General features: G+C 43.3%; 1 protein-coding gene across 1 annotated transcript in view; it reads left to right on the top strand.

The window, feature by feature from the left end:
- Nucleotides 1-12,432: 12,432 nt before the first annotated feature.
- SWAP70 (switching B cell complex subunit SWAP70) overlaps nucleotides 12,433-14,987 on the top strand; it is a 39,543-nt gene continuing 36,988 nt past the window's right edge. The window contains exon 1 of the mRNA XM_077321781.1: nucleotides 12,433-12,664. Coding sequence (XP_077177896.1) covers nucleotides 12,566-12,664 — 99 coding nt within the window. The 5' untranslated portion in view covers nucleotides 12,433-12,565. The remainder of the gene's footprint in view (nucleotides 12,665-14,987) is intronic.

The following is a 14,987-nucleotide window of genomic DNA, read 5'->3' on the forward strand; positions in this document are numbered from 1 at the left end:
TTGTCAGTTTTTAAGAATCCCAATTCATTCTTGTTCTGTTAACCTTCCCATGTAACACGTTCTTTTCCCAGACTCCTCATTCCTTTTGTACACCCAAAGTGCCATTGTCCAGTTAGTTTCTAATGAGGAAATTCCTCGTGTGTGAGTCTTAAGACAATTTGCTGTTGATACAAAGAAGGGTTTAGTGCCTTTCAGTTTGATTACATGTTTGATTACAGTTTGATTACATGGCTCAGCTTAATGTAAGTTAAATACAGTTTGCAAAGTAGAATAAAAAAATGCTGTGTTGTGGGAAATCAGCTGAAGTGTTAAGCCCATCATATTATAGATCAAGTCTTTGTCTATAGCCATGCTGGTGCTACAAAGCAGTGGATGCAGATTTTTTTGGTGCTGCATCTAGGTTTAAGACATGATCTATAAATATGATGGTGATTTGTTTCAACATAAAAATAATATGAATTCCTGAGAATCTATTTAAAATTACCTTGGACTTTCACCCTGTCCTATGCAAAATACTCTACCACTGCACTATTTATTTATGTATTTATATATACCGCCCTCCCTTGCGGCTCGAGGCAGTTTACAGAAAATGTTAGGTGGGTAACAATACAGGATAAATTTGGTAATTGTGTCAACATTTTAACATAATCAATGATCATAACTGTATGTTCAGTTAACTGTATCAGTCGTAACATCTTCAACAATCATAAGACATAACATGTCTTGTTTGCAACTCCATAAAGTGTATTTATTTGGATAGGAGGTGGTTATGTGGGCCCAACAGATGTTGCTGATCTCAATCAAATGCCTGGTGGAAGAGCTCTATTTAGTAGGTCCTGTAGAACTATGATAGTTCATACAGAGGGCCTTGATCTCTGGGAGCTTGTTCCACCAGGTGGGGGCCAGGCTAGAGAACAACCTGGCTCTGGTAGAGGCCAGATGTGCTTCCTTGAACTCTCTGTGTTGTTAAATTATGGGGGGAGGCGTGGCTTAGGCATAGGGCCTATTCGTTGCACATATGAAGTCCCAAGATTCAATCCCCATCTGAAATCCCTGCGATCCACCCACAGCCACAAGATCCTATGGTCTGACCAATACATGTTAGTGTGCTTGACTGCGTCTGCCTGCCTGCCCTTAAAACCTGCCACTATTTTTGGTAACAATATTTCTTGGATGGAGGTCACCATTATTTCAGAAAAGTGCCAGAGAAGAGAGTAACTTCCCCTGCCTTCTAAGGCTGTGAGAGTTGGCAAGAGGGCTTTGGGGGCAGGAGAGAAAGGAAAGGTTCCCCCGCCTCCCTGCAGCTGCTTCTCCTCGGCCCCAAAGCCCTCTTGCCTGACAAGAGGACTTTGGGGGCGGGAGGGAAGGGAAAGCCTTTTCATGTGCCCCATAGCAGTGCTATTCGTGGGGTAAAGGGCCAGGAAACCCCCTCCCACAGGACAGAGGTACCTGGGAGCTGTCAATGCACCCTTGTCACAGGACAGGACGCTTCTGGCAGTGAGGCTGAGCGCATGGCTGCAGGAGGTGGGCACTGGCCCAATCCAGACTGGGCGCATCCGGATTGGCCCACTGACCTGGACACCACCTGGACAGGGCCTGCAGCATGGTCCTTTGCAACCCGGACAGGGCTGCCTACATAGCTGCTTCCCAATTACAAAGAGCAATTTATATACTAAGGATTGTTGCCTGCTCTGAGCCAACCAGGAACAGCAAGCTATACAAATATAATTATTATAGAATTGAAGTCTTTCCCTTTGAGATAACCACCCACTTAGTAAATACAGATGAAATTCTCATAAAAAAACAATTTAATTGGCATCTTTGCAGCTTCTACCACATCGTATTACCTGGGGGCCTCCTTCAGGTATTGGCAACATCCTTACAGCCGTTACCAGTTCTCTTAGCTGTAACAGCCTGCCATGCATTATCCCCAAAGTGATCCATGTGGTAGTCACCTCCAGACTGGATTTCTGCAACTCATTCAACGCTGGCCTATCCTTATCCCTGATCTGGAAACAACAGTTGGTTCAGACTGCAGTGGCCAGGGTTCTCACATGAACACCTTGGAGGACCCATATCCAGCCTCTGCTCCAACAGCTGCAATGATTACCAGCTGAATCCTGGATCAAGCTTAAGATCTTGGTAACCATACGCGGTTTGGGCCCAGTGTACCTGAGAGAACACCTCTGTGCCTATCCCCTTCAAATAGCACTATGCTCCACCAATTCTAACTGGCTGGTGATCCCTGGCCCCAAGGACACACATCTGGCCTTGATAAGGGCCAGGTCGTTCTCTGCCCTGGCTCCCACCTGGTGGAATGAACTCCTGAAAAAGATTCGGACCCTGTCAGAACTAACTTAGTTCTGCAGGGCCTGCGAAATGGAGCTCTTCTGCCAGGCATTTGGTTTAGGTCAGTGACAACATTTAATGGGCCCCCAGAATCCCTCCCACTCAGGTATGCCCATTCTGTGGGGTTACGTTCATAATGTTCTGTGTTATAGTTAATACCCATGATGCCTCATTGTTGAAGATATAGTTACTGGACTTATATTGTATTCTGTTGCCCAATTTATGTTCTCTGTAAACCGGCCTGAGCCACGAGGGCAGTATATAAATGCAGTCAATCGATCTATCAATGAAATGTGAATGGTCTCCATTGTGTTGCTGTTTTTGAAATTAAATTCCTAGTTTGTGGTGTTAGATGTGAAGGATGCCTACTTCCATGTGGCAATTCACTCTTGCTGTCATAAATATCTGTGTTTCAAGTGCCTAGACAGAATTTATCAGTATACTGTACTTTAGGCTTGCCGTGGCCCCACAGTATTTCCCAGATGCATGATAGTGATGACGACACAGGTAAGATCACAGGACTGTGCCATCTAACCATACTTGACAACTTGCTGATCATAGTCCCATCCAGAGAGTGTCTCAAACAGCATGTCTCTAATCCTTAACATGCTACAACACGTGAACCTAATGTTTAACTATGATAGGTTTAAATTAATGCCCACTAGATATCAGTACCATGCTAGAGTTCATCACAGAGAGAGCTTTCCTTCCCAGAGTTAGAGCATAATGTATCAGAGCTGTGGTTTGTCATTTATCTAGGCAATATTACTGGTCTGCTCTCTTTTTTTCCAGAAGCTGTTGGGCCTCATGACTCCACAGTTCCACACGCATGCCTGAGAATGTTATCTGTTCAGAACTGGTTTACTACATAATGTAATCCTGCTATACTAGATCAGAGGCAGAAGTTCTCAATGGCAAGCTACTTGATACTACATTTCTCCTAGTGGTTGCAGGAGCGCAATTTATGGTAGGGGTCAACTTTAGCCAATAAGCTTCAAGTGACCAATACCACAGAAGCCACCCTGGAGGGATGAGGAAGGGGCACACTGTGGTCCTTTTCCCATCCAAGATAATGGCTATGTTCTGAGATTAATATGCTGATTAATATGTTAGGTTTGTGTGGTGTTCATTATGCCCTTAATTCCTTCTCAGCATTTACAATAGGGCAAATTGCCCAGATACAAACACCATGACAGCAATGTGTTATGGTAATCATGCAAGCAGCATAGTATTTCTCTCTGTCTCTCTCTTTCTGCTAAGAGGCCAAGAGTTTAATGAGGTGCTCCTGCAGTTATGCAAGCCTAACGCCACGAAATCCTAGGAAAGTATAAATGGAGGCAATTTTCATACTAATGTGGTAGAAAAGAAGTGTCACTGATAAGTATTCTTATACATTTGATTATTGTTTTGCTTGGTGTCCACTGGGCTGCTATCTCTTGTTATCACAGAGATCTAGAGAGAGAATTCCCCCCCCTCCATCTATTGGTTAACATATTTCTTAAGGGATTAGGCAATCTCCATCCACTGTGACACCCTTTGGTATCCCAATGGTCTCTATCTGTAGTGTTAGCATAAATAATATTTAAGCTTTTCAAACTCCTTGATATTTGTTCTTTGGCAGAGCTTTCTCTGAAGGTATGTCTGATAGTGGCTGTTACTTCATCCTAGAGGATTAGTGAGATGGCAGTTCCTCAGATAGATCCTCCATTTATGCCTTTTTTCCCTGAAAGGGTAGTCCTTTACCTCAGTCTTTGATTTTTGCCTAAGGTTGTTTCTAAATTCCATATATCCCAAGATTTTGTCTTGCCTATATTTCTCCCCATGCCAAATGCTAAGAATGAGCATTCTTTTCATTCTTTAGATGTGAGGAGGGCATTTTACTTCAGGAGAACCATTGAGTTTCAAAGAGATAAGGCACTTTTATTTGTTTTGGTGGCCCAAAGAAAGTTAAGAGGACATCAGCTCAGACACTGTTCAGATGGATGGTTAAGGCTATTTAGGGAATTTTATGAGAAGATCGGACTACCATGCCCATAACTCATTCATGTATATTCTATGAGGACAATAGTTTCTCCCACAGCTTTCTTAGATGGAATGCCTTTGATGGAGATGCACAGAGCAACTACCTGGTCATCAGGAGAAATGTTTGTATGTCACTGTGATGGATTTACAGGGGAGATGGAAGGCACAAAACAGTTCTTCATTTGTTGTTCAAGTGAATAGAGCATGCCCCTCTGCCTGGTGAGTAGCTTGCTAAATTCATGTAGGACTGCACAGAAGATCAACAATTAAAATGAGGTTGCGCTTACCTATAACTTGTTCATTGAGTACCTGTGGGCTAATAGACTGGTTGAGCCGACAGACCATTCCACCTCTTATATGGTCTGTCGGCTCAACCAGTCCACATGCACGTTTAGGGTCCCCTTCGTGTGTTCCGCTTGGAGGGAAAGAAGCCATCTCTCGGCCCACAACAGGGTCCATAATGCCTCTGAGTATAGGCTGCTTGACTGGGAGCTGTCTTGGTGGTTCAAGAAAGCCTTCATAGCAATGTTGTCTGTTCTCACCACTACGTGCATCTCATATAGTGTCCTTGAATGTCTTTAAAGTGAGGAAGATTGCTGTGAGTTCGAGCTTGTTGACTGGCAGACGTGATTCCACTTAGGACCACTGACCCTGGGAGAATTGTGAGCCTAGTTGCACTCCCCAGCTGGAGAGGAGGCTGGCATCCGTGAATATCTCATTGGAATTTAGTACCATAAACAACTTGCTGCCGGTTAGGTTGCTCTTGTGTGTCCACCACTGAAGGTTGAACTTTATATTTGCAGGCACCACCAGAGGAAAGTCCACCTTCTGTGAAATCTAGTCCTGGAAGAATTGAAGGAATTGTTGCAGGGTATGTGCATGCAGCTGCCCCCACTGCATTGCCTCCACACTGGAGATTAGTAGTCCCAGTAGGCTTGTCAGCTGCATCCCTCAGCATATTCTGCTCTACCTTGGCGATTGCACTGGAATTTATTATAGTAGCTCCCTCTTTGGAAGCCTTTTCTGGATTGGCCCCAAGATCCCCTCTTCCCTTCCAACCAAAATCTAGGGTTGGATTGGTGTGCCAGAAGGAGGAAAGAAAGGGTTTGCCATCCTTTCTAATACATCTAGGAAGGGCCTTCTTTTTGTCCCAAGTTTCCACCAAGACCCTATCTAAGGCATCGCCAGTTTCTCTTTCTGAAAAGGGTATGTTGTTATCATATGGGTCTGCCACACCCGCAGCCAGAGGAGATGATGTGCCACAGTGTTGGATGCCCTGGCCCTGGCATCAAACACCACATTGCCTAGGGCAGCATCTGCAGTAAATGCAGGGGCCTTCAGAAGTCTATTAGTGCCTTGGATTATTTTGTTTTCCATTTCAGGAATGTGTGTATGAGCTTCCTCCACCATGTCACAGCTACTCTGGATACCACTGCAGCTGTGTTTGAGGCCCTAATGGCCATAGCCATGGCTTTGTGAGCCTTCCACAAGGCAGAATCAGATTTCCTATCTAAGATGTCCTTTAAGTACCCTTCTCCATCTTTGTAGACTAACCCAGAAGACTGCAAGGCAGCCATAGGTCCATCAATGGCCGGGACCTGGAGCATTGACTCTGCAAAATCAGGGAGTGTGTAAATCTTTTTAAAATAAAGGACGGGAATTGCTTTGACATCAGGGGCTCTTCCCATTCCCCTAGGTGGCTCACACCCACGAAAATCGCTCCCTTTTTATTTTCAGCAGTCACATCACTGGCAATGAAGTACTGGGAGAGTGTGTCTGCATACTGGACCCAATCCTCTGCATCCAAGTCAGATTTTTTAATGATCACATAGGAATTTTGTGTCTCAAGCTGAATTTGTACTTAGAGAGTATGAAGACAGTGTCTGGTCCAATCTTTGTCACCAGTGTAATTTATGAAGCCTGGATGAGCCAACCAGAGTGGATATAAAATATTTATTGCTGGTGTACATCATAAGGCCTCAAGGAGGCGTTCAACTTGGAACAGCCCAGTAACTGGAACTATTCCCATTCCCTAATGATAGATTCAAATGGGTAGCCGTGTTGGTCTCTGATTTTATTCCCATTCCCCTTTGACTTGCCTAACAATGACTAAACTAAGACACTAGGTGGCAACACTGAACATATAGAAAATCTATGGAAATGTTCAACAAGGAAAGACAAAATGTGGAGGAGGTGAAAATGAAATGCTCCTTCCATAACGATAGATTCAAATGGGTAACCTTGTTGGTCTGAAGAAGCACAATTTTATTATGGTCCTTCCAGCAAGTCTTTGCTGCTCCACTGCTTTTTAAGTCTGCGCATGCAGAGAATCTCCCAATTAGACAGAGATTCCTAGTTTGTAGTTCGCCTGTTTATGCTTTTATTTGAAAAGCAAAAATGTGGACATATTTTCCAACAGACTTCTTCAAACAACTGACCACTAAGACGAATCTCATTTTAAATATCCTAACTATTTCAGTCAGTCAGTCAGTCAGTAACCTTTTATTGGCATAAAATGTATAAGACATATAAAAATAGGGTTTAAAATTTCAACAAAATAATAAAATGGGGTTACATGACCAAACAGATCTTAAAATGATTAAATAAACTATAAGAGATAAAATACAAGGTAGGCAGCATATTATAAAAGCATCTTAGTTAAAACTCTGGCAACTAAAATGGTTATCTCTGGGTCTTTGTCAGAGAGCAGAAATTGCAAGGTCATAGATTTACTTACAGAAGGCTTGTTTCCCAGCAAAGCAACAAAGCTGTCATCCCAACACTGCTCATATAAGGGGCAATCTAACAAAATGTGTGAGACAGAGTCAGGGCAACCAGAACCACACGGACAGAGTCTCGCATGGTATGGGATATGGTGGAATCTTCCCTCTAAGACCTTTGAGGGGAAAGCATTCATTCGTGCGAGGAGAAAAGCTCTTCTCAGGGGTGGGACATCAAGGAGATGCAAATATGTAGGCATAATATTTCTCTGCATAATGATGCCAAAGAATGCTGGTGAGCAGACTCGAGGCTGGGTAGGTATGAGTTCCTGCTGCTCATGGTCTAAAATTCTCTGTTTAATAATCCGGAAGATACATTTTTCTTCCATAGGTAGAAGGGAGTTCAGATCGATGCCAATGGAGACTAATTTTTGTTCAATAGCCTGGAACCATTGAAATTTAAGAGGGTCACTTTTTAGACAAGTTAAAAGGCTGCCAGTTTCTATTATAAAAAACAGTCTGACCCAAAATTTAAAAGTAGCTATCCAGGCCCTTGTCTCTACCCTAATTTGGCCAAATTCTGCGCAAATGGCATGGTAGGAGACACAGTTGGGAACCCCTGCAATTTGCCTATAGAAAGCAGATTGAGCACCCTCAATAGATTTATTAAAGGCAGGAACCCATAAGGGGCATCCAAACAGGAGCTGGGACATTACTTTGGCATTAAAAATTTTAATTGCTGCAGGGATAAATTGGTTACCTTTCGCAGAGAAAAAGAACTGTTTTATCAAAGAAGATGAGGATTTGGCCAGATTGATAGCTCGTTGGCAGTGGGAGCTCCATTTCTGGTTATACTGGAAGGTAACACCTAGATACTTAAATGTTTTGACTTGTTCTATTGAAGTGCCTCCAATAGACCAAGTCATTGCATGCCAGCTCTTAGAGAAAACCAAAACTTTTGTTTTACCATAGTTAATTACTAACATTATCTTGGCAATATTGGTAAAAGGTGGATAGGTATCGTTGTAAGCCAACCCTTGTATATGAGAGTATTGTAGTATCGTCGGCATACAACAACAAAGGAATATGCTGGGAACCAAGTTTTGGGGGATGACCATTAATTGGTTCCAGTTTTAACGCTAAATCATTAATGAATAAATTGAACAACAAGGGGGCCAGAATACAGCCTTGCTTAACTCCAATGGTCATTGAAATCTTAGAGGTTAAGTCTCCCTTTGAAGAATACCGGACTTGGCAGGAGGTGGACACATAAAGTTTTTAATGAGAAACACAAGTCTCGGTTCCATACCCATTGATCGCAATTTATTCCAGAGCATATCCCTATCTATCTTATCAAAGGCACTTTTAAGATCTATAAAAGCTGTGTATAGCCTCTTACCATTTTGGGACGTATATTTCTCGGCCAGGCATGAGAGAGTTAAACAATGATCTATAGTAGAGTTACCCTGCAAGAAACCAATCTGTTCAGGACCTATAATTCTTTGAGAGCGAGCCCAATCAGTTAGGCGCCGTTCGAGATGTTTTGCATAAATCTTACCTATAATTGATAATAAACTAATAGGTCTAAAATTATTAGGGTCATTATGGTCACCCTTTTTAAACATGGGAATATTGATTGAATTCAACCAAGAACTTGGACAATCCCATGTAAGTCAATTAAGGTAAATAAGTTGGCCAAGGGAGGAGCCCACCATTTAGGGTTGTTTTTTAGAAGTTCAGCTGAAAGGGCATCCTGGCCTGGGGCTTTGCCTATCTTAAGGCTCAGAATTAGTTCCTCTACTTCGTCAGGCAAAACTGGGGACCATCTAGGGACATTAGTTGGGATGGAGTCATTCAGCAGATTTTCTGGAGCTGCTGGGACATTAAATAGAGCAGAAAAATGATCAACCCAAACTTGGGGGGCAATAATAAGTTCTAAATTATCAGTCTTCCCCCTCAAGGGTCCTCTTACAGCTGACCTAACTATTTAAGCTGAAGCTGGCTTCCACTGGGGGACTACCAGGCAAAACAGGCTCAGCCTCCCAACTTAAAAAGAGCCCAAAAGAGGATAGGCATCAAAAGAGACGCCACGTCCTCTAAAAAGAGTCCATCTAGTAACCTTAGCTTATGCTGCCTTTCATCATTTACCTTGGTACCCAATGCTTAACTATTAGATAGTGATTTGTATTAATGAATTCACAGTAATTCACTGTATTAATGAATTCACAGTAATAATTGCCACTGAAGTAGTAATCACCATCAGCTTTAAAGCACCTTGTGAAAGTACTTCATGAAGACTAAGGATGCCTGTCCATCTCAACAGACATAGAGCACTCCCAGGAAATATGGACTATTTTAATATTTGACACTAAAAACACACATCTGATCTTCTTTTGCACTGCTTGCACTACAAGCATGCTAATTATACAGGGCAGGATGCAGAAGAGAAACTGAGCAGGTTCACATTTATATTCTAGGCCAACTTCAACCTCATGTGCAAGAGCTGCTCTATCTATAGCCCATTAGCATCTCTTAGCCATGATAGCTGACTGAACCCTTTGTGCTCACAAGAGGTTATTTTGTTTAAAGGAAATAAGATTAATAAATGAGACTGGTCAAGAGGGAACTTTTATAAAGGGAATAGTGTTAGGATTTATTGTGCTGCTTAGAGTATGTACTATCTTGCTTGTACGACATTGTTTTCTAATTTCTTTTACTCCAGTTGTCACATTTATGGTATCTCTTTGACTGTTTGAGCCTCTTGTGGCGCAGAGTGGTAAGGCAGCCGTCTGAAAGCTTTGCCCATGAGGCTGGGAGTTTGATCCCAGCAGCCGGCTCAGGGTTGACTCAGCCTTCCATCCTTCTGAGGTCGGTAAAATGAGTACCCAGCTTGCTGGGGGGTAAACGGTAATGACTGGGGAAGGCACTGGCAAACCACCCCGTATTGAGTCTGCCATGAAAACGCTAGAGGGCGTCACCCCAAGGGTCAGACATGACTCGGTGCTTGCACAGGGGATACCTTTACCTTTACCTTGACTGTTTCATCCTTATTGATTTCCCTCTTCACATACACAATTTTGTAATCCACCATAAATCTCAGGGAGAAAGGCAAACCATTAGAATATGAATGGGCCATGGGAATGCCATTTTTGGTGGGAGTGTGGGTTGCTATAGTAACTGCCTTCTTGTCCAGCTTATTTCATTTTTAACCTTAAGAATACATAATAAATACAAAACTAGAACCTAAGTAAAGCTCTGCTGAATCAGACCAAGGACCAGCTTCCTTTCTAATACAGTGCAAAAAACAATTTCCCTGGAGATCCAATAACAGAACACAGATGCCTTCCCTTGATGTTGCCTCCTGCCACTGGGAAAACATTATTTGGAATATTATGGTATTACCAAACCACAGAAATTTGTAGAAAAACTGTTGGTCCTCACAATCTTTACATTCCAAAATGCAGTGTGTAATAAGGTCTACTTAATAATCGTAAGGATCCAAATATCTGATGCAGTGCTTGTACCATGGGAGTACCACAAAGACTAGGATTTGTGTTCTTTGTGACTCATTCTGTGGACATGGAAGTGGTATGAGATTTCCTAATGAGTTTGGGGTAAACCCCAATTTATTCCTTGGATGGATTTCTAGGTTGCCCCTCTCCAAGAAAGGTCTTGGGGCAGCTTACAACAAGAGGAATAATTTTGTACAATAAAACATTTAAAATCTTAAAATTAAACTAAAATACTATTACAGTTGCCCCATCAGTTAAAACATCTGATGTTAAAGCTGTTTAAGGTATAAAAATAATTGGCTTGGTTTTAATGAGAGGAAAATGGCTCAGGCAGAAGCCCAGGCAGGGTGTTAGGCAAGGGTCCCTGTTCAGATGGTAAGAGTACAGCCTTGGCCTCAACCAAATGCCTGGCGGAAGAATGCTGGTTTGCAGACCGTTCAGAACTTTGGGATCTCCGAAAGGTCCTTGATCTCTGTCGGTAGCTCATTCCACCAGGCTGGAGCCAGGGTTGAAAAGGCCCTGGCTCTGGTTGAGGCCAGGCTCACTTCTCTGAGGCTGGGAACAACCAACATGAACATCTGGTACTTTAGACCAATGTTTTAGATCCATTGTAGTACCATGAAAAGGTAGACTCATGTCTTTTTTGTGACACAAAAGGTCGTTATATGATTTGATGTTGAAGCAACAGATTTGTGATTTTTGTTGTGTTATCTGTGTTATCTATGTATGTGATTGGATAATGAATTTGGGATGCCCAAACATAGAAAATCCTGAGCATCCCTGAGGATCTGTGTTTTGGAACCATATTTTTGCACCATGGCAGTGCCATGAAGCAGTGGATGCATTATTTTTTGTCATGTAGTCTGTGGCCATGAACATGGTGTGTAATTGGGGCAATGTAAAAATTGAGGATGCATGAGTTTTTGTTCTTCAGGATCACAATTTTGCACTGTGGTAGCAACATGAAGCAATGGATCTGTGATTTTTCTGGTGTAATATTTGACTATGGATGTGATACATGATTTGATAGTCCCTGAGCCTCTGGGGAGGGCAATAAAAATTTGGGGTGAAAATCATGAGCATCCATGAGGATCTATAATTTGGAACTATGTTTTGTGCCACCATGGTGCCACAAAATGATCTACTAATGAAGGTAGTTTAATTTTGTGCTAATGCAAAAGCCATATGAATTCATGAGGAGCCTGGCTTTGAGATGTCATTTGATACTGAATGGTATTTGGTGATCAAAACTAGAGGATCAGTGTAGATTCAGCTCCCCCCCCCCCCCAGTAGAATAATACTTCTGTGCAGACTTTAATTTAATCTCACGGAAGTTCCTTTTGCATCTTTGTAGAGGGTCCTAGCTCATCCACTATCCATTCAGAAGGTCCCAGGTTCAATCCCCACTTGTAAGAATCAGGTAATATGAAAAACCTAGATCACATGGGCTTCATGTCCTGAGTTTGCTGTTGTAAGGGGAAATTTTAAGCGTAGTAACAAGGATTTAAGTCTCACTGAAATCAATAGGACCTACTTCCAAGTGCATTTGATCAGGAAAAAAGCTCAGGATTGAGGAGAGATATTCTCTCTCGTTACTAGGCTAATCCTCGATTTCTTGTTAGCATTGCAGTTCCAGATTTTAGTCCCTTCTCTGTCGAAGCCACCCGACATCCCGCTCCCTTCAGCCTAGGCAGGGAGACTCGGGAGAAAGCCGCAGCTCGAGGTGGAGAGCCGGGCCGCTGGTAACGAGCAGCGCAGCCTACAGGCTGCCGGGCGCTAGCTTCCTACGGGAGGCCGGGCCCGAAGCGCCGCGCCGTCTGCTGGGCGTGGTCTTCTGGGCTGGAAAGGCCGAGCGAGGCCTGGGTCACACAGCTGCGGCTGTCGCTGCCACCTCACGGGGAGGCAGAGATTGAAGCGGCGACGGCGGCGGCGGCGGCACAGCGGAGCTGCAGCTGGAGGGTCATGGGGAGCCTGAAGGAAGAGCTGCTGAAGCCCATCTGGCACGCCTTCACCGCCCTCGACCTGGACAAGAGCGGGAAAGTGTCCAAGTCCCAGCTCAAGGCAAGTGCCGCAGCGCTCCCTCGGGAAGGACCCCCAGCGGCTGCTTCTGCCGCCTCCCCTTCCCCCTCCTGGTGGAGACGCTTCTCCTTTCTGGAGGAGCGCGCTGGAAACTCCTTCCAGTCCGGGCGCGCCGACGAGTCGGAGGAGGAAGGCTTAGGAGGCTGGCGGGGCGCAGACTTCCTCGTCGAGCAGGGGTGTCTGGTCCGGGCTAGGGACCCGCTGAAGAGCCCTGGCGCCTTCAAGAGCTGCGGGGGAAGGCGGAAAGTTCGCCTCAGCGGGCTGATTTTCTCGCCCCCCTCTCGAGCTCAGAGAAACCCAGCGGACGGATTTCGAATGAACGAGAGGGGTGGGGGAGGTTGTGATTCTCCTCGGACCAGGAGACATTCAGTTCAGCTCTTGCAGTTAGGGGATCTGGGCTGTTTCCTGCTTCCCGGGCCTAGACATAGAAAACCCGCTTCTTATTAGTTCAAGGAGGTTTCTGGGGAATGGACAGTAACAGCTCATGGTAACAGAGAAGGGGGATTTCTCTGCTGACCGCGCAGTTCTAAACAGTTACACCCTTATGAGACTGTCGATTTAAGTAGACAGAATCTTGTCTCGGTATTTTTCTTAGTTGGTGCTGTTGAAGTTATGTCTCAGTCTGTGTTTGGATGGATCCTTAGAGAATTGAAAAGAATTGATAAAACGATGTACATTTCTGTGGGTACTTGGGGAGGGGGGGGGACAAGGTGAGACCCAGCTGGTTTGTTGACTGTAAATTGGTGTTAGCTCTGTGTAACTGCACAGTAATGTGATTGTTTTGTGCAGGGCACATATTCCACATCAGCTCCAAGGATGCAGTGTCAAAACTAGCCTGTAGTTGGACATAGGATTCTGCTGTGGTGTCTCTTCAGATGAACCATAATTGCCCATTGTGAGGGTCAGTCTCTTTCCTCTCTGTAGATGTACAGAATGTCATCTGGATTATCCCAGGCCATGACTGGGGCTGTCAGGCACAATTGTAATGGAGCTAATTAATACATTTTGCTGCAGCAATTCTTCCATATTTATATTTTGTATGTAAGAAACCAGACAATCTATTGCACCATGAACAAATGTATCAGTCTTGGCACCTCTCACTTATTTGTCAGGCCTGGTGCTTTCAGCTACTCTAGTGGTCTACAACACTCAAGCATGCAAAAAAGAAAAACAACAACAAAAGAACTGGCTCTATTCCATCTCAGTGTAAATCCTGCCAACGGGAGACAGAAATCCTATACTGCTCTTGTATTGGGGTATAAACAGGAGTAGTAGTCAAGATGCTGCATTTCTTCTTTTTTTTTGTGCATATGCTCTGAGGAGTGGTCTTAACATTGCACACACACAGTTTGTGGATCCTGGTTCTGCTGAGGAGAGACAAGAGGGAACATGAATGCTTACAAACTTTTCTCTGTAGAATTCATGCGTTTTCATACCCTTCCAGGTGTTCCTGAGATGTACTTTGATCTACTTGATTGTATTTCTTGCTAGAGGTTGTTCGTGATTTGCGGTGGCAATGTTTAATCAGTCAGTCATTTATTCGCAGTCATAGGCCTGTAGTCATAGTAGAAGCATAATACAGATAACAAACAGAACATTTACAAATAGAAGGAATCTAACTTTATCATCATGAGATGTAACATTTATAAAGTATTAATAAAAATGACTAAAAGGAGGTTAAGACTTTATAAAATAACATCTCTCAGTCTTATCTATCATAGGCTAAAAGGAACCATTTTAAGATCATACAGATTTTTCTTGTTTCAGTGCTTACAGACTAATAAACCATTTCTTCCTGATCACAGTAGCCAGCCAGGCAAATATATCAATATTTAATGTAAGATCTTTATTTGTGTTTAAATAGTAAAAGTTGAAGCTGTTGTTTCCTCAAGCACACTCAGTAAGCCTTGTTGTTAATACTCCTGGTCAAATTTGGTTATTAAAATTTACACTCAAACAAGACATGCTCCTTCTCAGATTCACAGTCTGCAGTTGGTAGCCAAATAAATCAAATCAGCCAAGGGTAGGGTGTTATGCCAAAGCAGGGTAAAAGATCTTCTATATTCAAGGTTCATAATGTGAATTAAGTATGGCATCTGATGGCAAAACATTCCTCAAACTCAGAGACTTCCCTTTACATTGCCTTTATCAATTTCAAATCTGTGTTTGATTCCATAAACGGAAATTAGTTTTGAGCTACATTAGATAAGTCATCTATTGATACGCAACTACTTAAAAAAAGTAAAAGCTCTGTATAGAAATATGACCATCAGAGTCAAATGCAGTCCCCAAGGCCTTACAATGT

Source organism: Paroedura picta, chromosome 2, assembly GCF_049243985.1.
Source record: "Paroedura picta isolate Pp20150507F chromosome 2, Ppicta_v3.0, whole genome shotgun sequence".
In the NCBI taxonomy this organism is placed as follows: Eukaryota; Metazoa; Chordata; class Lepidosauria; order Squamata; family Gekkonidae; genus Paroedura; species Paroedura picta.